This window comes from Bufo bufo, chromosome 6, assembly GCF_905171765.1.
Source record: "Bufo bufo chromosome 6, aBufBuf1.1, whole genome shotgun sequence".
Taxonomy (NCBI): domain Eukaryota; kingdom Metazoa; phylum Chordata; class Amphibia; order Anura; family Bufonidae; genus Bufo; species Bufo bufo.
The window spans coordinates 221,289,214-221,316,814 of record NC_053394.1 but is presented as its reverse complement, the minus strand read 5'-3'; the positions used below and the strand labels follow the sequence as shown (position 1 = coordinate 221,316,814).

At 44.3% G+C, this 27,601-nt stretch overlaps 1 protein-coding gene across 1 annotated transcript in view; it reads left to right on the top strand.

Moving 5' to 3' along the window:
* MAT1A (methionine adenosyltransferase 1A) overlaps positions 1 to 27,601 on the top strand; it is a 177,918-nt gene that overhangs the window by 113,060 nt on the left and 37,257 nt on the right. The window contains exons 3-5 of the mRNA XM_040436623.1: positions 10,863 to 10,985; positions 11,115 to 11,227; positions 14,397 to 14,540. Coding sequence (XP_040292557.1) covers positions 10,863 to 10,985; positions 11,115 to 11,227; positions 14,397 to 14,540 — 380 coding nt within the window. The remainder of the gene's footprint in view (positions 1 to 10,862; positions 10,986 to 11,114; positions 11,228 to 14,396; positions 14,541 to 27,601) is intronic.

Sequence of the window (27,601 nt, the reverse complement as noted above, 5' to 3'; positions counted from 1 at the left end):
TATAATTCCACATGTGTTAATTCATAGTTTTGATGCCATCAGTGTGAATCTACAATTTTCATAGTCCTGAAAATAAAGAAACCAAGGTGTGTCCAAACTTTTGGTCTGTACTGTAGGTATATAGTGGGGGTAGAAGCTACAGCAGCAGTATGGTATGAAACAAGATGGACACACGCAGCAAGCAACACGAGCCACAGGATAGAGACGATGTATATAATTCCACATGTGTTAATTCATAGTTTTGATGCCTTCATAGTCATGTGTCCAAACTTCTTGGTCTGTACTGTACATAACTTTACATCTCTGGTTTGTCCGTCAGGATCAATACTGTGCTGCTACTGCTGCTGCTACTACCTCCCCTACACAGACACACAAACAGGTCAGACATCTGGTACCCATATGGGATAATTTTCAAGACTGCTTGTTCAGAACAATCCATGGTACTATAGTGTGTCTATAAATATCACTAGACATACTGTTGACTGTTTTTAAATTTTTAAGAAGCATAAACAAATCCAAACAGAACAATGTTTATTAAATAGGCTATTTGCTACCATAGGCAATCATATGTTTTACCCATAGCCATATATGTCACTGTCACTTTAAGATTACCTATGCTGTCTTGGTCAATACAGTCCTAGGACACTCAGGAAAGTTTTCTGACCACATTAGATTTAGGTCGATATTATTCATACCCAAATCAAATTTTCCAACCAATTCATTAGAGTCTTAACTAAAATGCCTTTCAAGAAATTCGCTCATCTTTACTCACAATTACTATTAGACTTGGCCCCACAGTTTGATATTTCTCTGTTAGGTCCTGTAAAACAACAACAAAACAATTGTACCGCCCCCTGGTATTCTTCCCTCTCAAACTGTCCACCTAAAGGGTCCAGTGGTGATAATCACACTACTCAGTATCTTAGTCCCTCTGCCCACATTGTCTTGTACTCAGTCAACAGGGTAATTCTTGCTATTATGCAGGGTAGCAAAAAAAATAAAATAAAATCAGCATTCTAGAAATGATACTCACCCAGCACACCGATGGATATTCTTATAGGGAATGAATGAACAGTTCAAAAAAATGTCATGCTTTGCTCAATCTACATGAGGGAATTAAAGGTGGTTTTTCAAGATTCCTCAAGACTCTTGCTGATCAGCTGTTTGAAGTCACATGGGCTAGATGCAGCTCAGTCCCATTCAAGTGAATGAGGCTGAGCTACAGTACAAGCATGGCGGCTATCCAGTGGGTGGCGCTGTGCTTGGTAATCTGCAAGGAAGCTGTGGTGCACCCCAGAGTGCCTTAGTCTCCTCAATTATTGATCTGTGGGGGTCCCCTGGTGCCCTGAGAATAGATCATAAATATCAGAATCTCAGAAAAACCCCTTTAACCCCTTAGGGACCCATGACGTACCGGTACAGCATGGTTCCCGAGTCCTTAAGGAACCATAAGTACTGATACATCATGTATAGTTCCAATCACCAGTGAGCGGGGTGATCGGAACCCGATGCCCTGCTCAAATCCTTGAGCAGGCACCTTGGCTAAATGCGCGGGGGGGTGGTCCCGTGACCCCCCCTGTGTCGGTGATCGCCGCAAACCGCAGGTCAAGTCAGACCTGCGGTTTGCAGCTTTTACCCTGGTGCGGCGGCGGGGTTGGTGCCATTGGGTCCCCATGGGGCTGTAGGGGGGCCCCCGATGGCATGGAAGGCAGCGCGATGCCTTCCTGAGGCATTGCGCTGCCTTCCGGTGATGAGCCTGTGAGATCCAGCCCCCTGGATCTCACAGGCCGGAAGCTGTATGAGTAATACACACAGTATTACTCATACAGCCAATGCATTCCAATACAGAAGTATTGGAATGCATTGTAAAGGATTAGACCCCCAAAAGTTCCAATCCCAAAGTGGGACAAAAAATAAAGTAAAAATTAAAGTAGAAAAAATAAAGTTTAAATAAAAACGTCATTTTCCAAAATAAAGTAAAAAAAAATTGGTAAAAAATAGGGGGAAAAAAAAGTATACATATTAGGTATCGCCGCGTCTGTATCAACCGTCTCTATAAAACATAGCACATGACTTAACCCCTCAGTAAACACCGTAAAAATGTAAAAATAAAAAACTGTGCTAAATAAACAATTTTTTGGTCACCTTACATCACAAAAAGTACAACAGCTAGCAATCAAAAGGTGTTTGCCCACCAAAATAGTACCATTTAAAACCGTCATCTCATCCCCGCAAACAATGAGCCCCTACCTGAGGACAATCGCCCAAAAAAAAAAACTAACTATGGCTCAGAATATGGAGACACTAAAACATCATTTTTTTTGTTTTAAAAAAGCTGTAATGTGTAAACTCTACATAAAATAAATACATACTTGGTATCACTGCGTTCGTATCGGACCGGATCTATAAAAATATCACATGACTAACCCCTCAGATAAACACCGTAAAAAAAAAAACTGTGCTAAAATAAACCATTCTTTTTCACCTTACATCACAAAAACTGTAATAGCAAGCGTACAAAAAGTCATATTCACCCCAAAATAGTGCCAATAAAACCTTCATCTCATCCCGCAAAAAATGAGACCCTAACTAAGATATCGCCCAAAAACTGAAAAACTATGGCTCTCAGAATATGGAGACACTAATACATGATGTAAAACTTACATAAATAAAAAAAAGTATACATATTAGGTATTGCCGCGTCCGTATGGAGCGGCTCTATAAAAATATTACATGACCTAACCCCTCAGATGACCACCGTAAAATTTTTTACATAAAAACTGTGCTAAATAACCATTTTTTTTCACCTTACATCACAAAAGTGTAATAGCAAGCTATCAAAAAGTCACACGCACCCCAAAATAGTGCCAATAAAACCGTCATCTCATCCGCCAAAAAATCCTACCCTACTCAAGGTAATTGCCAAAAACTGAAAAATTTATGGCTCTCCGACTATGGAAACACTAAAACATGATTTTTTTTTGCTTCAAAAATGAAATCATTGTGTAGAACTTACATAAATAAAAAAAAGTATACATATTAGGTATCGCCGCATCCGTGGCAAACCTGGTCTATAAAAATATCACATGATCTAACTATCAGATGAATGTTGTAAATAACAAAAATAAAAACGGTGCCAAACACGCTATTTCTTGTCTCAAAAAGTGTAATATAGAGCAACCAAAAATCATTTGTACCCTAAACTAGTACCAACAATACTGCCACCCTATCCCGTAGTTTCTAAATGGGGCACTTTTTTGTAGTTTCTACTCTAGGGGTGCATCAGGGGGGCTTCAAATGGGACATGGTGTCAAAAAAACCAGTCCAGCAAAATCTGCCTTCCAAAAACCGCATGGCATTCTTTCCTTCTGCACCCTGCCGTTGTGCCGTACAGTAGTTTACGGCCACATATGGGGTGTTTCTGTAAACTACAGAATCAGGGCCATAAATATTGAGTTTGGTTTGGCTGTTAAACCTTGCTTTGTAACTGGAAAAAATTATTAAAATGGAAAAACTGCCAAAAAAGTGAAATTTTTAAATTGTATCTCTATTTTCCATTAATTCTTGTGGAACACCTAAAGGGTTAACGATGTTTGTAAAATCAGTTTTGAATACCTTGAGGGGTGTAGTTTCTATAATGGGGTCATTTTTGGGTGGTTTCTATTATGTAAGCCTCACAAAGTGACTTCAGACCTGAACTGGTCCCTAAAAATTGGGTTTTTGAAAATTTCTGAAAAATTTCAAGATTTGCGTCTAAACTTCTAAGCCTTGTAACATCCCCAAAAAATAGAATATCATTCCCAAAATGATCATGAAGTAGACATATGGGGAATGTAAAGTAATATCTATTTTTGGAGGTATTACTATGTATTATAGAAGTAGAGAAATTGAAACTTTTTGATAAATTTGGTATTTTTTTGTAAATAAAAATGAATTCTTTTGACGTCATTTTACCAGTGTCATGAAGTACAATATGTGACGAAAAAACAATCACAGAATGGCCTTGATAAGTCAAAGCGTTTTAAAGTTATCAGCACTTAAAGTGACACTGGTCAGATTTGCAAAAAATGGCCAAGTTCGTAAGGTGAAATAGGGCCGAGTCCTTAACCACCTCAGCTCCCTTAGCTTAAACCCCCTTAATGACCAGACCACTTTTTACAATTCTGCACTACACTACTTTCACGGTATATTGCTCGGTCATTACAATTATCACTCAAAGAAACTTTACCTCCTTTTCTTCTCACAAATACAGCTTTCTTTTGGTGGTATTTGAATGCTGCTAAGATTTTTTTTTTTTCGATATTAATCAAAATAGGCCGCAATTTAAAAAAAAAAGTGTATTTTTTTTAACTTTCTCTGGTTAAATTGTTTAAATATAATTACATTTCTATACAAATTTGTGTCAGAATTTATTGTGCTACATGTCTTTGATAAAAAAAAATCCAATAAGTGTATATTTATTAGTTTGCGCAAAAGTTATAGCCTTTACAAACTATGGTACAAAAATGTGAATTTCGCATTTTGAAGCAGCTTTGACTTTCTGAGCACCTGTCATGTTTCTGAGGTGCTGGAATGCCAGGACAGTATAAATACCCCCCAAATGACCCCATTTTAGAAAGAAGACAGCCTAAAGTATTGCAGAGGGGCATGGTGAGTTCATGTATGATTAGATTTTTGTTTCACAATTATTGGAAAATGACACTTTCTGAGAAAAAATAAATAAAAATAAAGTTTTCATTTCTGCTACTTCTGGCAAAAAAAAAAAAAATCTCTCACGGACTCACTATGCCCCTCAGTGAATACCTTGGGGTGTCTACTTTCCAAAATGGGGTCATTTGTGGGGTGTGTTGCTGTTCTGGCATTTTGGGCGGGGCTAAATTGTGAGCAACCCTGTAAAGCTAAAGGTACTCGTTGGACTTTCGGCCCCTTTACAGAGATATTTCTCTCACCAGCATGGGTATATGTAAAAAGACACCCAAAAACACATTGCCCTACTTCTCCCGAGTACGGCGATACACATGTGTGACACTTTTTTGCAGCCAAGATGCGCAAAGGGGCCGAAAGTCCAACGAGTACCTTTAGGAGGGCATTTTTAGGCATTTGGATTCCAGACTTCTTCTCACGCTTTAGGGCCCCTAAAATGCCAGGGCAGTATAAATACCCCACATGTGACCCCATTTTGGAAAGAAGACACCCCAAGGTATTTCGTGAGGGCATGGCGAGTTCCTAGAATTTTTTATTTTTTGTCATAAGTTAGTGGAAAATTATGATTTTTTTTTTTCTTACAAAGTCTCATATTCCACTAAACTTGTGACAAAAAATAAAATTTTACATGAACTCGCCATGCCCCTCACGAAATACCTTGGGGTGTCTTCTTTCCAAAATGGGGTCACTTGTGGGGTGTTTGTACTGCCCTGGCATTTGAGGGTCTCCGCAATCATTACATGTATGGCCAGCATTAGGAGTTTCTGCTATTCTCCTTAGGCCTCATGCACACGACCGTTTGTTTGGGTCCGCATCCCAGCCTCCGACACTCTTTTGCAGCCAGATGCGCAAAGGGGCCGAAAGTCCAACGAGTACCTTTTAGGAGGGCATTTTTAGGCATTTGGATTCCAGACTTCTTCTCAGGCTTTAGGGCCCCTAAAATTCCAGGGCAGTATAAATACCCCACATGTGACCCCTTTTTGGAAAGAAGACACCCCAAGGTATTCTGTGAGGGGCATGGCGAGTTCATAGAAGATTTTTTTTTGGCACAAGTTAGCGGAAATGTTTTAATTTTTTTTTTCTCACAAAGTCTCCCTTTACGCTAACTTGTGACAAAAAGTTCAATCTTTCATGGACTCAATATGCCCCTCAGCGAATACCTTGGGGTGTCTTCTTTCCAAATGGGGTCATTTGTGGGGTGTTTGTACTGCCCTGGCATTTGAGGGTCTCCGCAATCATTACATGTATGGCCAGCATTAGGAGTTTCTGCTATTCTCCTTAGGCCCTCATGCACACGACCGTTGTTTTGGGTCCGCATCCCAGCCTCCGACACTCTTTTGCAGCCAAGATGCGCAAAGGGGCCGAAAGTCCAACGAGTACCTTTTAGGAGGGCATTTTTAGGCATTTGGATTCCAGACTTCTTCTCAGGCTTTAGGGCCCCTAAAATTCCAGGGCAGTATAAATACCCCACATGTGACCCCTTTTTGGAAAGAAGACACCCCAAGGTATTCCGTGAGGGCATGGCGAGTTCATAGAAGATTTTTTTTTTGGCACAAGTTAGCGGAAATGTTTTAATTTTTTTTTTCTCACAAAGTCTCCCTTTACGCTAACTTGTGACAAAAGTTCAATCTTTCATGGACTCCAATATGCCCCTCAGCGAATACCTTGGGGTGTCTTCTTTCCAAAATGGGGGTCATTTGCTGGGGTGTTTGTACTGCCCTGGCATTTGCGGTCTCCGCAATCATTTACATGTATGGCCAGCATTAGGAGTTTTCTGCTATTCTCCTTAGGCCTCATGCACACGACCGTTGTTTGGGTCCGCATCATTTCAATGGGGCCGCAAAAGATGCGGACAAGAATAGGCATTTATATTGCCGACGCCCGTTCCTCGTTCCGCAAATTGTGGAAGTCAACACGGACGCCTTCCATTTTTTGCGTATTCGCGGTTTTGCAGACCGCAAAAAACGGCCTGGGTCGTGTGCATGAGGCCTTATATTGAGCATAGGGTAATGAGATTTTTTTTTTTCGTTCAGCCTCTGAAAGAAAAAATGAACGGCACAGATTTCTTCATCGCATCGATCAATGTGGATGAAAAAAATCTCTGCCAAAAAATGTGCAAAAAAAAAAAATGCTGCGATCGCATAATAAAGATCCAAAAAGCTCAAAAGTGATATTTATAGCGCCGCAGCGATTTTACGGTGTTTTTGCAGTGATCAGAAAAAAACATTTCTGTCACTGCGGTGGGGCGGACTGAAACGCAAGTGTGCGCACAAGATCAGGCCTGATCGGGCGAACACTGCGTTTTTTGTTGAGCCTAAGGTGACCCTAATGTACTGATATAGAACTGATTGCGATCAGTCTTGATCACTTACAGATACTATATAGTACTAGTGCTGATTAGCGACAGCGATGACGCTAATCAGCGACTAATCAGTGACTGCGGTGCAGTGGGCGCTAACTACCTAACAAGTGGCTAACTAACTGGCGGTGATAAGGGACCCTTAGGCCCCATTCACACGTCCTCAATTCTGTTCCGCGGACCCATTTATTTCTATGGGGACAGACTTTGTCCCGCTCGGATCCGGAACTGTGGATTTGCACTTCCGGGTCCACACTTCCGTTCCGCAAAAATATAGAACATGTCCTATTCTTGTCCGCAATTGCTGACAAGAAAAGGCATTTTCTATATAGTTCTATAGTACATTGCCGGTGTCCGTGTTTTGCGGATCCGTGGATCAGCAAAACACATACGGACGTCTGAATGGAGCCTTACAGGGGGGTGATCAGGGAGTCTTTATGGGGTGATCAGGGGTTAATAAGGGGTTAATAAGTGACGGGGGGGGGGAGTGTAGTGTGGTGCTTGGTGCTACTTACAGAGCTGCCTGTGTCCTCTGGTGGTCGATCCAAGCAAAAGGGACCACCAGAGGACCAGGTAGCAGGTTAACAAAACAGCGTCTAATATACCTTTCTGATGTTAAAAAAAATCGCAGTCTATAATGGCAGTCTATGGTGTCGCACTGCAACATGCAACATGCTGCGACTGCGACGCAACAGTCGCAGAAAATCCATTCGAGATGGATTTTTCTAGTCGCAGTCGCAGCATGTTACATGTTACAGTGCGACACCATAGACTGCCATTATAAAAATTGTCGCGCGACATTGGTGCAACAAAATGTTGCGCTACAAATGTTACAGTGTAGTTGTGCCCTATCTTTCACGCGACTTATTGTCGCGCGACAAATGTCATAGTATAGACGTAGCTTAAGTAATAATTTTTTTTTTTTAAATAGGAAAAAAGTTGACATATTAGGTATCGCCGTGTCTGTATCGACCGGCTCTATAAAAATATCACATGAACCACCCTGTCAGGTGAACGCTGTATAAAAAAAACTGTGCTAAAACAGACATTTTTTGGTCACCTTCCCTCACAAAAAGTGTAATACCAAGCGATCAAAAAGTTGTATGTACCCCAAAATGGTACCAATCAAACGTCATCTCATCCCGCAAAAATTGAGACCCTACATAAGACAATCGCTCAAAAAATGTGGCTCTCAAAGATGCTTTTACTGAGTAAAACTTAACAAAAATAAAAAATAGACACATCGCGTCTGTAACAACCTGCTCTATAAAAATATCACATAATCTATCCCCTAACGTGAACGCTGTAAAAAAATAAAAACTGTGCTAAAACAGCCATTTTTTGTCACCATGTGTCACGGATGGTGTTGCAGAAAACTGGAAGTTATAAATAAACATCCGACTGACTTGATCCCAAACTAAGGAACATATGGGTGAGCCCTATAAAACCCCTAGAGCTCTCCCTGACTGCTCTGCCCATGCAAAGATCTTTATGATAGATAATTGCATGCCCTCGTACCTAGACTGTGTGACACCTGAAAACCCTATAAGAGTGAGGAGACACATCCACCGGCTCCCTGCACTTAATACGGAGGGAGTCTGGGTCACCTAGAATCAAGCAAGCATGGAAACACAAATAAAGGAAAAGACTTATCTGAGGAACCAGCAGTTGTAGCATCTAGCAGTGAACACAATCCAGGAAGTAGTATAAACCGCAAAGTGAGGCAGTATGGGAGGGAATATAAAGGGAGGCAATCAGTGTAAATAGATGACAGCTGGGAGAAGGAAAAGAGATGACAAAGTGAAACCAAAACAAAGAACATCATGCAAGAGGTACAGAAGAATGTCTGCCAGAGCTTCTTAGAGAGCTGGCGGTGACACCAAGTGATCAAAAAGTCATATGTCTCCCAAAATAGTACCAATCAAACCATCCCGTAAAAAATGAGACCCTTCCTAAGACATTCGCTCAACATTCGCTCAAAAAATGAAAAAAATATGGCTGTCGGAATATGGCACCAAAAGAAAACATATTTTTCTTGTCAAAAATGCTTTTACTGTGTAAATTGTAACAAAAATAAAAATGGTAGACATATTATGTATCGTCGCATCCAAAACAACCTGCCCTATAAAAATATCACATGATGTACCTGGTCAGGTGAACGCTGTAAAAATAAATAAATAAGAAACGGTGTCAGAACAGTCATTTTTTGTCACCTTGTCTTACAAAATGCGTAATATCGAGTGATCAAAAAGTCATATGTACCCCAAATTGGTTGCAATAAAAATGGCACCTCATCCTGCAAAAATGAACCCTGACATACGACAATCGCTTAAAAAATAAGCCAATTGCACCACTAAACTAATCTATCAAAATCTGCGTTGCAAAAGCCATGTGGCGCTCCTTCTGTTCTGAGTCCTACCATGTGCCCTTATAGCAGTTTACCACCACATATGGGGTGTTGACAAATTCAGGAGAAAATGGGTAAAAAATTATGGGGTGCTTTTTCTCCTGTTGCTCCTTGTGAAAATGAAAAATTTGGGGCTAAAACAACATTTTATTGGAAAAAATTAAGCTTTTTATTTTCACAGCCAAGTGTTTCCAAATTCCATAAAACGCTTATGTGGTCAAAGTGCTCAGTACACCCCTTAATAACTTTTTGAGGGGTTTATTAGAAAGGGTTAAACAGGACCTGTCACAACTCCTGACATGTCAGTTTTAGTAACTACTTGCATTCCACATGTAATAACAATTCCGGAGCATCTATTCTTTTGGCTCTATGTTGTGCCATTACTTTACTATTTCTACTAGACATTATAAATAGATTGCTAGCCGTCTGCAATAAGGGTACAGAGGGTAGCAGATGGGGCTGTGTCCCTGCACAGTCTGACAATGACAGCACTGACTGCATAGAGTCAGACAATGGAGGGACACTGCCCCCCCCCCAACTGGTTAAGTCCCAGCTATTCCCTGCTAGCGATTCATTCATAATGTCTAGATGAATTAATAAATGAATGACATAACATAGATCTATAACATTACATGGGGAATGCAAGTAACTATTATTATTATTATTATTATTTATTATTAAAGCGCCATTCATTCCATAGCGCTGTACATATGATAAGCGGTGCACATACATAATACAGACAATTGCACTAATCATAAACAAGACAAGTTACAAACTGGATGGTGTCATACCATCAAAGCAATGTCTCCTATAGTCTTGAGCAAGAAAGACCATTGGCTTCCAGAATACCAACTGGATGGTGTCAGACCATTGAAGCAATGTCTACTATAGTCTTGAGCAGGAAAGACTATTGGCTTCTAAAATACCCACTGGATGGTGTCAGACCATCGAAACAATATCTCCTATAGTCTTGATGAGCAGGAAAGACCATTGGCTTCTAAAATACCAACTGGATGAAGTCAGACCATCAAAGCAAAGCAATGTCTCCTATAGTCTTGAGCAGGAAAGACTATTGGCTTCTAAAATACCCACTGGATAGTGTCAGATCATCGAAACAATGTCTCCTATAGTCTTGAGCAGGAAAGACTATTGGCTTCTAAAATACCCACTGGATGGTGTCAGACCATCGAAGCAATGTCTCTTATTGTCTTGATGAGCAGGAAAGACCATTGGCTTCTAAAATACCAACTGGATGTAGTCAGACCATCAAAGCAATGTCTCCTATAGTCTTGAATGTATAAATAATAATGGCTAATTAGTTATGTTGTTCCCAAGACACGGATGAAATAGATAATGGAAGAAATACCACTAAATTAAGGTTTTATCTTTCAGAAACAGTCTGCAAAACTGGCATGGTTCTGCTTTGTGGGGAAATAACATCTAGAGCAGTTGTGGATTATCAGAATGTTGTTCGCGACACCATTAGGTACATTGGCTATGATGATTCTGAAAAAGGTTGGTTGGTTTTCTCAAAGTTTATTTAGCTTATTTAAGTATTTTTAACCATATCTAAAGCATAATTATTAGCAGACTGTTTCTAGTTCATGTATTAACTTTGGTCTTAATTGTATATTTTTAATGCAGGTTTTGACTATAAAACCTGCAATGTTCTGGTAGCTCTGGAACAACAATCTCCTGATATTGCACAAGGTGTTCACTTAGACCGTAAAGAGGAAGATGTTGGGGCTGGTGATCAGGTAAGTTTTAACAGGTGGGGTAAATCTGGCCTGAAAGGATCTTTCATTTACTGTAGACTCATTCCTACACTGTCACATACAGTTGAATTCAGGAGTCAAATGGGCAGAGTCAGATTATTACTTACCTGGGTGTCGGCAATGAGGAGGGCTCAGGTGGCTCCCTGGGCATCGGCCCACTGGTAACTTTCTAGAATCCATATATCTGTTGCACCTTGCTGGGAGAAGGTTGGAATATGAACGAATGAACCTATTTGTTGGGCTGGTGGCCCGTGTCTGCCACTGTCTTGCTGTCCCAGACAGGTGTGGGTGTTCTACTCTTCCTGTGTCTATTGGGGCTATGGCTCAGTGAACTTCCTTTTAGCACTGCTAGAGTTAATCCTTCCCTTGTGCTCCCTGTCCAGCTGATGACTACAGTGCTAATCAGCCTCCCTATTTACCTGGGCTGTATATCCACCCCCTTTCCTGATCTTTGAGGTGTTCTAGTCTCTAGTAACCAGCAGTGTCTGACTCCCCATGTACCGTACCTTGCCTGATTACCCGTGTATCATACCTTGCCTGTCTACCGATTTTGATTCTTGCCACTTGCCCTGACCTTGGAACAGCTACCTGGACTATGCACATACTCAGCCTGCCCCGACATTGGAATTTCTATCTGGAATGTGCACATACTCACCTGCCCTGACATTGGACTGTGTTAAGACTAGCATTTTGCCTGAGTCCTTGGTGCTTCACCATGGTGTCTCTGACCGCCGTGAGTGAGCTGTGAACTACACCAGGACTACTCCAGGAGGTAGTGGCCTGTTGGTTCCCTGCAGTGAAGTCCAGATCCCTGTACAGGGGGTTTAAAGGGGTGAATACCAGGGAAGCACCCAGGACAATGCGTTAAGTTCAACACATTTCAAATTGGTTAGTTGGCACAGTGGGTCCACACCCACTGTCCATTACACTTTCCTGTCAGATGTTAGCAGTTCAGGTTGATAGAGGTGTTGTAATGTGTGAAGATTTTTTTTCCTGGCATACCCTGGGTCCTCTGGTACCTGTAGATGGGCATTTAGACAGTAGGACTTTACCTAAGCATTGTAGGAGTTTACCCTATGGCAGAAGGACACTTTTAGTTGGACAGTGTACTATGCCATATGGCATTGCATACGTGGTTCAGGAACATGCCAAGGAGGTTTTACTTGCTTCCTTGGATTTAACGTTCCCAGATCTTAATTTTATACAGCATCTCTAGAATGAGGTAGAGCAGGTGGTTCAAAGTATGTCAGTTTCTTCATCTAATTTAAAAAGAAGCTATCATGTCTGTCTGCGTCCATATTCCTGTAAAACAATTTTAAACCGCTAATGGAATTATCCCATGACAAAATTGCTGCAGTTCTGAAGTCAAAGGAAGTCTAATGTGCTTACTATTTAGTGTGCAAACCCCTATATTGTTGCAAAAACAAAAAAAAGTTAGTAGTTCCAGAATGCCCGAGATAGTTACATAGTTGAAAACAGACATAGGTCCATAAAGATAGCTATAGGCCTACATTGTGGATTTAAAGGAAAGTAAATTTCATTCTTGACTCCAATTATGCCTATAAGAATATACCCATAACTTGCAATATTTTATCTTTTATGAAAGACAACCCTTCTTGAACCTCATTTAAAGGGGTTCTCTGGGCTTTTATATTGATGACCTATCCTCTCCTGTCTCGCTTCCTGCTCTCCATAGACATAGCAGCAGCGAGCAGGAAGACAGGAGGAAGACGGCACATGCCTTCCCTTCATACAGCTAATTGGCAGGGGTTGTCGGGTGTGTCTGACCCCCACTGATCTGATATTGTTGACCTATCCTGAGGTCTTTGCCCGCAGGAGAGTAACACCAGGCCGCTACCTCCATGGAATGGTCCGAGTGCACTTGGCCTGAAACCTGAAAGGCAACAGACGAGGGTGCATGACAACAGGCATGTAACAAAGCAGGAACATAGGCAACAAACAGGAATACAAAAAAAACCAAGCAACGTTCAGACACAAAACCAAGTACCGAACACAGACGAGCCACATAGACAGGAACCCATGCAGAACAGGTACAGGTACATGAAAAGAAATAGGACACATGGCGAACATGCCACTATTGAGACCATTACATGCAGACAAAGTACAGACGCCTGGACCCAATGTGGAACGGGATGCATAATGGTCACAGACAGAGCTGATCATAGAGACATAATCATATAAGTAACTCCCAGACAGGCTATAGACATGGTGAAATTGACATACAGAGACCTAGAAACAAAGTACATACACTGGAACCCATGTGGAAATGGGGGGCATGGCGTTCCCCAGTCAGATTAAGCCATTAGTTACATCGATGAAAATACCAGGGGACCACAACAGATCCGGCGTAGAATGACAAACAACCAGGTCAGGAGCACACACCCTGCACACAGGATGTCCTGGAGACAAGACACTTCACAGCACACAGCTTCACAGGACTAGATAGCTGGGTAATGAAGGAACCTGACCACCTGGGAATCCAAACACACAGACCAGGAAACATTACCCTACGTGAACACAAGGAATAAAAGTTAACAGGAGACAGTTCACATAGCCACAGAACACAGCAGCCATCACGCACCACACAAACAACCAACATACACGGGAATAGTCAACCGCACGCCAGTACGCAAAGCACAGGCAGCTTGCCTACATGGCAACACAGTGTCACAGTGAACTCTGATACAAACACATGGAGTACACAGTTACACAGGCATTAGAAGGCCACAGCCAGCATAGAACCACCCAAGCAACCAGCATATACGGATAACGCCACGCAGGCAGTACGCAAGAGTGCTGGCAGCCAACATACACTGCAAGACAGTGTTACAGTGAACCGTACTGTGATACAAAAAAGACACAGGTAGTACACAATTCACAGTTCATACAGTATAAGACCGCAGCAAGCACGCAGCACCCAAACAACCAGTATACACAGGAAACAGCTTGCCGCCAGTGCTCAGAGCGCATGCAGCCAGCCTACACGGCAACAAGTGTCATAGTGAACTGCACTGTGACAATATTGAATAAAGTGTATATGGTCCGGAAGCCCTAACATATCTCAGACCTGAATAGACTAACATTTTTATTGATAAATATTTGACTTACTCAATTTTGCTTTCTTCTGCAGGGATTGATGTTTGGTTATGCCACCGATGAGACAGAAGAGTGCATGCCTTTGACTATTGTGCTTGCACACAAACTAAATGCAAAGCTAGCAGAATTAAGACGGAATGGTCATCTTCCTTGGCTTAGACCAGATTCCAAAACACAGGTAGGCTCATGGCCTCTATCTATCGGGTATGGAATGAGGATAAAAAAATGATTCCTTTTCTAAAGAATTGATATTCCTATTTCATAAATGCTTGCTGGCCAAGTAGACTTCAGCATTTCATTAGTGCAATGCCACTGAAATAGTCAAGAACTGTATACTGTATGTCATTATTTGTGTGTTTCACCCAATTACATAAAGGACATCTGTCAGCAGATTTGTACCTATGAAACTGGCTGACCTGTTGTATGTGCGCTTTGCAGCGGAAGTCACCTGTGTTAGTCCCATGTTCATATGGGCCCACGTTACTGAGAAAAATGATGCTTTAATATATGCAAATGAGCCTCTAGGGGCAACAAGGGCATTGCCTTTACACTTAGAGGCTCCACGTTTTCTGCAACTGCCATTCCCTCTCCACTTTTATTAACATGGCCAGGCAAGATGATATTTTCTCTGACTCATTCTGCCAGGCTCATTTCCAAATACAAAACATCATTTTTCCCAGCAATGTGGGCACATATGAACATGGGACCAACATAGATGCCTTCAGCTGCCAAGCGCACATGCAACAGGTCAGCCAGTTTCACATGTAGATATCTGCTGACTACTGTTGAGCGAAGCACGCTTCGGATGATAGATGAAAATTGGTGAAATTGGTTAAGTCCAATGTTGGTGAAGAACTTCAGCATTCGATTCTACAGTTTTGTGTGAAATTATGTCCAAATTGCCTTTCTTTTCTCAGTTTTTTTACATTGCTCCAATGTACACAAAGGAAGTAAACATGTGCATAACAAAACATGTGTAAATGCAATAATTTTCTGGGAGAAATACTTCATTTTCTGGAAAAATTTCAGGGGTGCCAACAATTTTGGCCATGATTGTATATATTTTCCAGATTGGTCCAAACTATTGGTGACAAAAGTTCACATATACAGCATCCAACCACTCATCCTACCTATCTTTTAAGATACAAAATTAAGAGTACATATGTCATAAATAAAACCTATTTGCAGAACTGAAGGAAGACATCTGGTAGGCATAACTAAGCTAGATATTGTTCCAATAAAAACAACCTAAGTCAGAAATTTTTTTATCACCTACTGAAGAAATGGATTCTCTAAGTTGTACTCAAATTGCCACTTGACATATCAAAAGTTTTAAAGTAGAGGGACACTTTAACTATAGTTTGTGGGGTCTGTTTGTACAGTCAGTGCTGGGAAGATGGGAGAAAATTGTAGGCATCCATGCCTAAAAACTAGTGTTGAGAGAAGCGAAGCATCCAAAGTGGACTTCAGTCAGAAATTTTGGAAAACTTTGATTCTAAATGAATCTGAGTTTCCTCTCGCTTCTTGATAACGAATCAGTTTTCCTAAAATGGTGGCTGCACGTGTTAGAAAGTGAAAGTAAGCGTAGAAGTGACAAGTCCGGGAACTTAAGATCACCCATAATACCGTGCAGCCAGCCAATCTTCAGGTAATCATCCCCCTGCGATGTCACAGAAATGCAGAGCCCTATAAAACCCTGATCCAGCATGCTCGCTGCCATTTTACTGTAAGCTGAACCATTAAGGCTACTCTCACACTGGCGTTTTAACTTTCCGTTTGTGAGATCCATTCAGGGCTCTCACAAGTGGTCCAAAACGGACGAACGAATGGAAAAGGATCTGCTCAGAATGCCTCAGTTTGCTTCCGTTCCGTCTCCATTCCACTTTGGAGGCGGACACCAAAACGCTGCTTGCCAAATGTATCCGTCCTGACACACAATGTAAGTCAATGGTGATGGATCCGTTTTCACTGACACAATATGGCACAATAGAAAACGGATCTGTCCCCTATTGACTTTTAATGGTGTTCAAGACGGATCCGTTTTGGCTATGTTAAAGATAATACAAATGGATCCATTCTGAATGGATGCATGCGGTTGTATTATCTGAACAGATGCATTTGTGCAGATCCAGGGGCGTAGCTAGAAATGCATGGGCCCCATAGCAAAAAAATTTCATGGGCCCCCTCCCCCAATCTCCCACCGCCACATATCTATGGGGCCTCCCACCACCCCTTCCAGAGCTCCCACACAAACACCCATCCTAGATCTCCCACCGCCATGAGCATAGAAAAGTCAGAGGAAAAAACAAATAAGCCGCTGCTCCATCCCCATTGACTATAATGGGGACGGGGATGGAGCTTCGGTGCAGCACGGCAGTGTGCGGTGAAAGGCTGGCGGACGAAAAAGTACTGCAAGTCCGACTTTTTCATCCGGTGGCCTCTCACTGCGCAGTGCCGTGCTGGGCCGGAGCTCCGCCCCCATCCCCATTATAGTCAATGGGGACGGAGCAGCGGTCCAGCGAAATAGCGGCAGGACGGATCCGACAGGCTGAACAGCCTGCCGGATCCGTCCTGCCGCAAGTGTAAAAGTACCCTTAGTCTGTCATATAAGGAGGGGGGGGGGAAGAAACCCCAGAACTAGAGTGTGCCCCCCAAAAGAAGGAAGGGGCGCCCTCCTTATCACTGCTGGCATCTCTTTTTAACTTCAGATCATCAGACTCTCACTCACTAATTACAGCACACACACCTCTGTAGTGTCCACCATCAGACAGGGGAGGGAAGAAACCCCAGTTGGGGGGCACACTCTAGTTCTGGGGTTTCTTCCCTCCCGTCTGATGGTGGACACTACAGAGGTGTGTGTGCTGTAATTAGTAAGTGAGAGTCTGATGATCTGAAGTTAAAAAGAGATGCCAGCAGTGATAAGGAGGGTGCCCCTTCCTTCTTTTGGGGGGCACACTCTAGTTCTGGGGTTTCTTCCCTCCCCTGTCTGATGGTGGACACTACAGGGGTGTGTGTGCTGTAAATTTGTAATTAGTGAGAGTCTGATGATCTGAATTCTGAAGTTAAAAGAGCTGCCTGCAGACCTGCAATGATAAGGAGGGCGCGGGGGCCCCAAGAGAGGGAAGGGGGCAGGGGCACCCACGCCCCCTCCTTCACTTCAGGTCTGCAGGGCAGCTCTTTTTAACTTCAGAATTCAGATCATCATTATCAACATCATCACGATACTGATCATCATAATCTTCTTAGTACTAAGTTCTCACAATTCTTTTTCACTTAATCACTTACTTTTAGAGGCACACTGGCACAGTCAGAACAGCAACAGCTGTTACAGCAGGCACTGGGCAGCCGCAGGCACAGTCACAGAGGCAGCTCACAGTGGAGTGGACGCCGGAGTGGAGACCACTGACCAGTTGAGGAGGAGGCAGGAGCACCGGCCGGGAGCAGACTGGAGAAGGGTCGGACCGGTCACCGGTCCCACATCGCAGGCAGGCTGAGCTGAGGCACAGGCTGGCAGCAGTGAGACTGACACTCTCAGTCATACTCAGATACTGCTGCGGCGGGAATCTGACTGGCGCCGCGGCGGGAGTTGAGACCACTCCCTCCTAGACTCCAGGACCAGGTAGTACACACCCCGTGACCCCGGCCCGACCCCCTCCACCGCAGCCTATCTCATCTGCTGCCCGGCCCCGTCGTGCCCTTACTGCCCTGCTCTCTCCTAACTCCTTCTCCCCAGCCAGGCCCGGGCCGCGGACTGCCCACGGACGGGCCGGCAAGTGTATGTAAAAAAATAAATAAAAAATCAACAGGCCCGGGCGGGCCCCCAGTGGCGTAGGGCCCCATAGCCACTGCTATGGTTGCTATGGCGATCCCTACGCCACTGTGCAGATCCATGACAGATCCGCACCAAACGCGAGTATGAAAGTAGCCTTACAGAGAGTGTAGGACAATATTGAAGAGGGCGAGTGCAGGAAGAGTGCAGGTAGAGTGTAGGAGACTGCTGAACTACAGACTCTACTACAATTTATCGCCGTGTACATAACTGCGCGGTGCACCAAGAGTCATAGCTAATCCATTCTGTAAGGCTACTTTCACACTAGCGGCACAGACCTCTGGCAGGCTGTTCCGTCGGGTGAACAGCCTGTCAGATCTGTCCTGCCGCTAGTGACCGTGTGCCCCCGGACTGCCGCTTTGTCCCAATTGACTGAAATGGGGGCGGGGCCGAGTTCCGGCAGAGGCACGGCAGAGGCACGGCAGCGCACGGCGAGAGGCTGCCTGAATAAATGTCGGACATGTCGTAGTTTTATTCCGGCAGCCTCTCGCCGTGCACTGCCATGCTGCCGTCGGAACTCCCCCCCCCCCTATTATAGTCAATGGGGACGGAGCAGCAGTTCAGGGCACACGGTCACTAGCAGCAGGACGGATCCGACAGGCTGTTCACCCAACGGAACAGCCTGCCGGAGGTCCGTGCCACTAGTGTGAAAGTTAGCCTTAGCTGTAGAGCTACTGTGCCGTCAGTATTACAGGCAGGTTTAATTTATTGTTGTGTACATAAGTATGCAGTGCACCAATATTCATAGTTAATTTAATCTGTTAGCTGTAGAGTTACTGTGCTTCAGTATTACAGGCCACTGTTTCTTTTAGGCAGATTGGCCTGGGTATACCTGATTTATAGCGATTCTTGAGGAATACATTTGTAACAAATCAAATTTCTTGTCAAACTTTGGGGAAGCTGCTGAATCGAATTTTTCTAAACTTTGCTCATCACTTCTGAAACTATAATTATTAAAGAGGACCTGTCACCATCAAGATTCATTAATTTATACATTTATTTAACAGCTTTTTTTTTATAAGCCCCATTAACAGCTATCGGTGACTGACAGCTATGTCTGTATAGACACTTACACGGGGAATGCTATCAATCAATGATGACACCTCCCCCGTGCACAGCTATCAGTGACTTACAGCTATCTCTTTATACACACTTACACAAAGAATGCTGTCAGTTACTGATAACACCTCCCCCGTGTACAGTTATCAGTGACTGACAGCTATCTATGTATACACACTTACTGTCACGGATGATGTTGCAGAAAGCTGGAACTTATAAATAAACTTCCGACTGGCTTGATCCCAAACTAAGGAGCATATGGGTGAGCCCTATAAAACCTCTAGAGCTCTCCCTGACTGCTATGCCCATGCAAGGGTCTCTATGGTAGACGATTGCATGCCCACGTACCTAATACTGTGTGGCACCTGAAAACCCTATAATAGTGTGGGGACACGACCACCGGCTCCCTGCACTTAAGGACGGAGTCAGGGTCACCTAGAATCAAGCCAGCAAGGAAACACAAATAAAGGAAAAAGACTTATCTGAGGAAACAGCATGTCACGGCGGACAGGATATAAGATACATAAATCACAAAACAAGTTTTCTAGGCGAGAAGCTGGGGATAAGGTCACCTCCTAGCTAATCCCTAACTGCTCTCCCTATTCTGCTTTGCCCACATTCAGACCTTGAAGGTAGGAATAATGTGTCCTCGTGCCTGGGCTGAGAATACCCTAAAATCCCTGAGATGGGGAAAGGGGAAAAAGGGACAGCCTGCTCCCTCAGAACCAGGAGGGGACAGACGACACACAAAAGCCAAGACAGCAAACCAAAGAAATAAGAAACCAACTTATCTTATCTGAGCCGGAAAAGCCAATCCTTCACTCCTTACTTCCACAGACTGACTGAGCTATAACCCGCAGGGGCCCCTGGGAGTGAAAGTAATTTAAGCCAATGACCCCACCCAGAGGTGGATCTAGCATGACTCCAAAGCAAAACAAATGATTAGACACGTGCTGCTAATCTGACAGACCTCCGCACATCGTCTGAGCAGGGCATGACAGTACCCCCCCCTTCTACGGGTGACCTCCGGACACCCCGGACCAACCTTATCCGGGTGGGATCTGTGAAAAGCCCTAACCAGTCGGCTGGTATTGACATCCAGCGCCGGAACCCACATCCTCTCCTCAGGGCCGTATCCCCTCCAGTGTACCAGGTACTGAAGGGAACCCCGAAGAACTCTAGAGTCAAGAACCCTGGAGATCTCAAATAAATTTCCATAGACCAGATCAGGAGGAGGGGGCAATGGCGATGGTTCCACCGGTCTCACATATTTTTTCAATAATGACCTATGGAATACATCATGGATCCTCCAAGTCTGCGGAAGATCCAGCCGAAACGCTACTGGATTGATCACCGCAGATATTTTGTACGGGCCAATAAATCTTGGACCCAGTTTCCAAGATGGCACTCTCAGTTTAATATTTTTAGTGGACAACCACACCAGATCACCCACACACAGGTCCGAACCAGTCACACGTCTCTTGTCAGCCATTCGCTTATACCTCTCACCCATCGTCTCCAAATTCACTTGGATCCTCCGCCAGATAGAAGACAAGGCAGAAGAAAATCTCTCCTCCTCTGGCATCCCAGAGGAACTAGTCCCAGAAAAGGTACCAAACTGAGGATGAAAACCATATGCGCCAAAAAATGGCGACTTACCCGTGGACTCCTGCCTACGGTTATTCAAAGCAAACTCTGCTAGGGACAAGAATGAGGACCAGTCCTCCTGATTCTCCGCCACAAAGCACCTCAAGTAGGTCTCCAGGTTTTGATTAGTACGCTCTGTCTGTCCATTCAACTGCGGATGAAAAGCCGAAGAGAATGTAAGTTGAATGCCAAGCCGAGAGCAGAACGCCCTCCAAAACCTGGAGACAAACTGTGTGCCCCTATCAGAAACCACATCCGAAGGAATACCATGCAATTTCACGATATTATCAACAAAAATCTGCGCAAGAGTCTTGGCATTAGGCAGACTAGTTAACGATATAAAGTGAGCCATCTTGCTAAAACGGTCAACTACCACCAAAATTACTGTTTTCCCGGAGGAACTCGGCAGATCCGTAATAAAGTCCATAAACAAGTGCTTCCAAGGACGAGACGGAATAGACAAAGGAAGGAGTGAACCAGCCGGTCGAGTATGAGCAACCTTAGATCGTGCACAGGTTTCACAAGCTGCCACGTAATCCTCAATGCTCTTACGTAACCCGGACCACCAGAACCTCCGGGACACAAGGTCACAGGTGGACTTACCACCAGGATGTCCAGCAAGGACAGTATCGTGATGTTCCTTGAATACCTTGTATCGCAGTTCTTCGGGAACAAACAACCTCCCTGGGGGACAAGAACCAAGAGCCCCCTCCTGGGCTCCCAACACCTCCATCTCCAATTCGGGGTACAGAGCGGAGACCACCACCCCATCAGCCAAAATCGGAGCAGGATCCTCTGAATCACATCCCCTAGGAAAACTGCGAGACAACGCATCTGCCTTGATGTTTTTAACCCCCGGGCGAAAAGTAACCACAAAATTGAACCTGTTAAAAAACAGTGACCATCTGGCCAGTCTAGGGTTCAGACGCTTGGCAGATTGCAGGTAAGCCAAATTATTTTCGGCGACCGAGAGCTTCTTGGAAAAAAAAGCACACGGGACCCACTTGCCAGGAGATGAACCCTGCGACAGCACCGCTCCAACCCCCACTTCTGATGCATCAACCTCCACCACGAATGGCTGAGACACATCGGGCTGCACCAGAATGGGAGCAGACGCAAAACACTCCTTAATAGTCGAAAAGGCCTGCAATGCCTCATCCGACCAAACAGAGACGTCGGCGCCCTTCTTTGTCATATCAGTCAGAGGTCTTACAATGGTAGAATAGTTCAAAATAAATTTTCTATAATAATTAGTAAACCCCAAAAACCGCATCAAAGCTTTCTGATTCTCTGGTCGGTCCCATTCCAGAACCGCCCGGACCTTTTCGGGGTCCATATGAAAACCAGAGTCAGAAAGCAGATATCCCAAAAAGCGGAAGCTCCTGCACAGAAAACACACATTTCTCCAATTTGGCATATAATTTATTCTCCCGAAGGATCGTCAAAACCTGTCTCACATGATCCTGATGGGTCTTCAGATCAGGAGAGTAAATTAAAATGTCATCCAAGTAAACTACCACGAACCTCCCCACCAAATGATGAAAAATGTCATTGACGAATCGCTGAAATACCGCTGGCGCGTTCGTCAACCCAAAAGGCATAACCAGATTCTCAAAATGACCCTCGTGCGTATTGAAGGCCGTTTTCCACTCATCCCCTTCCTTGATTCTGATCAGATTGTAGGCCCCTCTCAAATCCAACTTGGAGAACACCTTGGCACCAACAATCTGATCAAAAAGCTCGGAGATCAAAGGAAGGGGATACGGATCCCGGACCGTAATACGGTTCAATTCCCGGAAATCCAAACAAGATCTCAGCGATCCATCCTTTTTCTTTACAAAGAATAAACCTACTGCCACCGGAGACTTAGATGGCCTAATATGACCTTTTGCCAAACTCTCGGCGATATACTTCCGCATGACCTCTCTTTTGGGTTGAGAAAGATTGTAAAGCCGAGACTTTGGCAACTTAGCCCCAGGGATGAGATTAACTGGACAATCATAGTCACGATGAGGGGGCAATTCCTGAGCCCCACCCTCCGAAAAGACATCCGCAAAATCTGAGAGATACTGAGGTAGAACCGTAGTGGACACACCAGAGATAGATGTGCCAAGACAATTATCCGAACAAAATTCACCCCAACCAATGATTTGTCTTGCTTGCCAATCTATAATTGGATTATGTTTTGTCAACCACGGTAACCCTAAGACTATAGGAGCGGGCAAATCCTTCATGACAAAACAAGACATAATCTCAACATGTGAATCCTAGAGGAGCAAACATTAGCCAAATGATTTATACCCCCACAACAGAAACAAACCCTCCTCTGAGAGCTGAATCCTCTACTATCAGAGGCAAGCAAACACAGCTGCATGGCCTCCTCCTCAGAGGGGATTGAGAGAGACTGAGACCCCTGCACACTGAATGAGACAGCCCCACTGTCCTTGGGCTGAATATGACAGGAAGGAGTAGTCTCCTCTCTCTCTCTAAAACGCCTGTCAATACGAACAGCTAGAGACATGACAGACTCTAACGAGGCTGGTCTCTCATGAAAAGCAAATGCATCTTTCAATCTTTCCGAAAGACCAGGGCAAAATTGACTTCGGAGTGCAGCATCATTCCAACCAGTATCAGCTGTCCATCTCCGAAATTCAGAACAATATATCTCTGCAGACTGTTTACCCTGGCATAAAAGAGGCAGTTTAGATTCAGCCAGAGCAATACGATCCAGGTCATCATATATCTGCCCCAGGGTTACAAAAAATTCATCCACCGATCAGAGGGGCCGTGCCACACCGTCAGCGAAAAGGCCCAAGACTGAGTGTTATCCCTGAGCAGCGAGATGATGATCCCCACCCTCTGCTCCTCATCACCAGAGGAATGCGGAAGTAGGCGAAAATGGAGTTTGCAAGCCTCTCTAAAGCAAACAAAATTCTCACTACCCCCGGAGAACGTATCCGGAAGCGAGATCTTAGGCTCGGAACAAACTCCATGAACGCCAGCAGAACCGGTCACCTGAAACTGAGACACAGTTTTACGGAGATCTGCTACCTTCAGCGAAAGACCTTGCATGCGGTCAATCAAGGCCGAAAGCGGATCCATGCTTAAAACGGTTATGGCAGTTTATAATGTCACGGATGATGTTGCAGAAAGCTCTGACTGGCTTGATCCCAAACTAAGGAGCATATGGGTGAGCCCTATAAAACCCCTAGAGCTCTCCCTGACTGCTATGCCCATGCAAGGGTCTCTATGGTAGACGATTGCATGCCCACGTACCTAATACTTTGTGACACCTGAAAACGCTGAGTGAGGGGACACGACCACCGGCTCCCTGCACTTAATACGGACTGAGTCAGGGTCACCTAGAATCAAGCCAGCAGGGAAACACAAATAAAGGAAAAAGACTTATCTGAGGAAACAGCAGCAGCAGCCTCCAGCAGTGAACACCTCATTCAGGAAGTAGTATAAACCGCAAAGTGAGGCAGTATGGGAGGGAATATAAAGGGAGACAATTAGTCTAAATAGGTGACACCTGGGAGAAGGAAAGAAGATGGCAAAGTGAAACCAAAACAAAGAACGTCATGTAAGAGGTAGAGAAGAACGTCTGCCAGACCTTCTCACAGAACTGGTGGTGACACTTACACAGAGAATGCTATAACTGATAACACCTCTCCTGTATACAACTATCAGCGACTGACAGCTATCTCTGTATACACACTTACACACAGAATGCTATCAATCACTGATAACACCTCCCCGTGTACAGCTATCAGTGACTGACAGCTATCTATGTATACAAACGTACACACAGAACGCTATCAATCACTGATAACACCTCCCGTCTACAACTACAGATGTAGCCAAGCTAAACTTGAGTCTGATAACACATGGCACAGTGTTATCTTGGTTATCTCGTGACAAAAGCCATTGAAATCCAATGAAAAGTTAGTTGTCTTTTTCTTGCCATTCTTTACCTAATGTGTTAAGAGAATGAGAATGCTATCAATCACTGATAACACTTCCCCTGTGTACAGCTATCAGTGACTGACAGCTATATATGTATACACACTTACACAGAGAATGCTATCAATCACTAATAACACCTCCCCGTGTACAGCTATCAGTGACTGACAGCTATCTCTGTATACACACTTAGGGCTCATTCAGACGACCTTATGTGTTTTGCGGTCCGCATCTGCGTTTTTGCTTGATCTGTCATGGATCAGCAAAACCGCTTCCATCATGATAACACAACCGCCTGCATCCATTATAAATTGATCCAGTTGTACTATGGCTAAAATAGCCATGACGCATCAGTCTCTAAAACCATTGTAAGTCAATGGGTGACAGATCCGTTTTCTTTTGTGACATTGTGAGTCATGACAGATCCGTCTTGCTCTGCATCCCAGGACGCACTCAAAAATGATGCTTAGTGCAATTTTGTGTGCGACATGTGAATGCAATGAAACAGAACTGAATGCAATCTGTTCCCTTCAGTTCAGTTTTGTCCCCATTGACAATGAATGAGGACAAAACTTAAGTGTTTTCCCCCGCTATTGAGATAGTGTGACAGAACTCAATAGCGGAAAGAGAAAGCGCAGGTGTCAAACTAGCCTTAAATGTATAAATTACAAGTTTTACTTAATCTTTTCCCCCAAACTATAAATCAATTTGCTCAGCTCCTCCTGCAATATAACATGTTGCCTGCAGATTACATTGGATTTTGTGTTGCAGATTAGATTGCATTTTGTGATGTTCCCCAAACACATACATTTTGTGGTGACAGGTCTTTTCTCAAACAGAGATCTTCATATCATACAACATATGACTCACATGTCATCTGTTTTTTGGTGTAAATGTCACATAAAATGCTGCACAAGATGTTTCGTGACATTTGTCTATCTAGGTATGCCACTTGATACCACTTTTCATAGTGTACTTTGTTTAGTACAAGGAATAGTTTTCCACCTCTTTTAGACTAGACTTATCATTTTCAAATGTCACAAAAAATTACTATGCCAGGCAATGCAGTTGTGTCAATTACATGAACACTAGGTGTCATTTCATAAATTTGGCGCAATCGCACAATGCAAAAACAGACTTAGAAGTGATAGAAAAACAATCAAAAATTATAAATGTCCAACAAAATGTGCATGCTTTCTTGTAATCTGTAGAACTTAACCATGTTCCGCATACTGCTCCTACAGCCCAACCCCACTGCCACCCTCCATTACACTCACTTCATTTGAAGTACACTCTGTTCACATCTACTCTCCCTCCAACCTCCAAGTAGCTGTCATTTACCTCCAAGTAGCTGTCATTTACCGCTCCCCAGGCCCAGCCACCATCTTTCTTGACCACTTTAACACCTGGCTCCAACACTTTCTTTCTGCCGATATCCCCACTATCATCATGGGTGACTTCAACATCAGTATTGACACCTGCCACTCAGTCGCCTCTAAACTCCTATCACTCTCTTCCTCCTTTGGCCTCTCACAATGGTCAGACTCTGCATCTGATCTTTACCCGCCTCTGCTCCCTATCTAACCTTTCTAATTTGCCTTTCCCCCCACAACCTACTCACCTTCTCTTCACTCGTCTCTTCTGCTGCTCCCCCGGTCCACACACTAACACACCCCAGCAGGAACCTTAAACATCTCATTTTTCGCTTGCTTTCTGACTCTCTTCTACCATTCTCTACCATTTGTGCTCGGATCGGCTCATGCTGAGAGGGTACCCTACCTAAGCCTATACTCCACCCCCCCAACCTAGAAGCAGCAGAGTTATGCCGGAACTGATTATCGAAGGGTAGCCTAAAGGGGGCTACCCCAATGATGAGACCTGAAAGAAGGGAGGGCTCCTGGGTGGGTTGAAATCGTTCGAACCGACAAGTGGGGGGAGGAGGGCCAGGTTTAAATAGTGAACGCCCCGCCTCCACTCACACAAATGCGGCACTCTTAATTGCCTACCACTTGTGCTCGGATCGGCTCATGCTGAGAGGGTACCCTACCTAAGCCTATACTCCACCCCCCCAACCTAGAAGCAGCAGAGTTATGCCGGAACTGCTTATCGAAGGGTAGCCTAAAGGGGCCAAAAGAACCATGCATAGGAGTTAGAAAACTTGATAACAGAAACTACAGACCAAAACTCGAAAGCCAATGATATTTCGTATAAGGATCCGGGATATTACGCATGGAACACGCGGAACTGCGACAACCCAACCGTTTGATGACATGTACTGGCACCTTATGCATGGACGCGGCCGCTGCCGCGCCCATGCGGAAGGAATGTCCTGTGATCCAGCGAGGACCGACCCCTGAACCTGTCAACTAACCTGAAAGTACGTAAGAAAGGCCGCGGTGGTTAGCCGGGCATTGCCTAGTTCGAGTACGGGAGAACATGCCGCTTGGACTAAATACTACGCAGCCAAGCCTCCAAGGCCTGCACCGGACACCATCTGCTGTCCGTGGGAAAGTATCTGACCGCCACTGGTAGCCCCGGCCGTGACGTCTTGGACGAGGCCAAGGTGAGGACATAGATGGACCCGCGCCGGATGAGCTGACCTTTCCGCAGGCACCCAGCCAGCGTATTGGTGCCCATGAGCTCGCCTGACCTGAGGAATCCATGGAAGGCCAGGTACAAGGCTGTTTCTACCAGAGCGCTAACCTGTGGCCCGAACGGTTTGCCCCTGCAGTTTGCCTGTC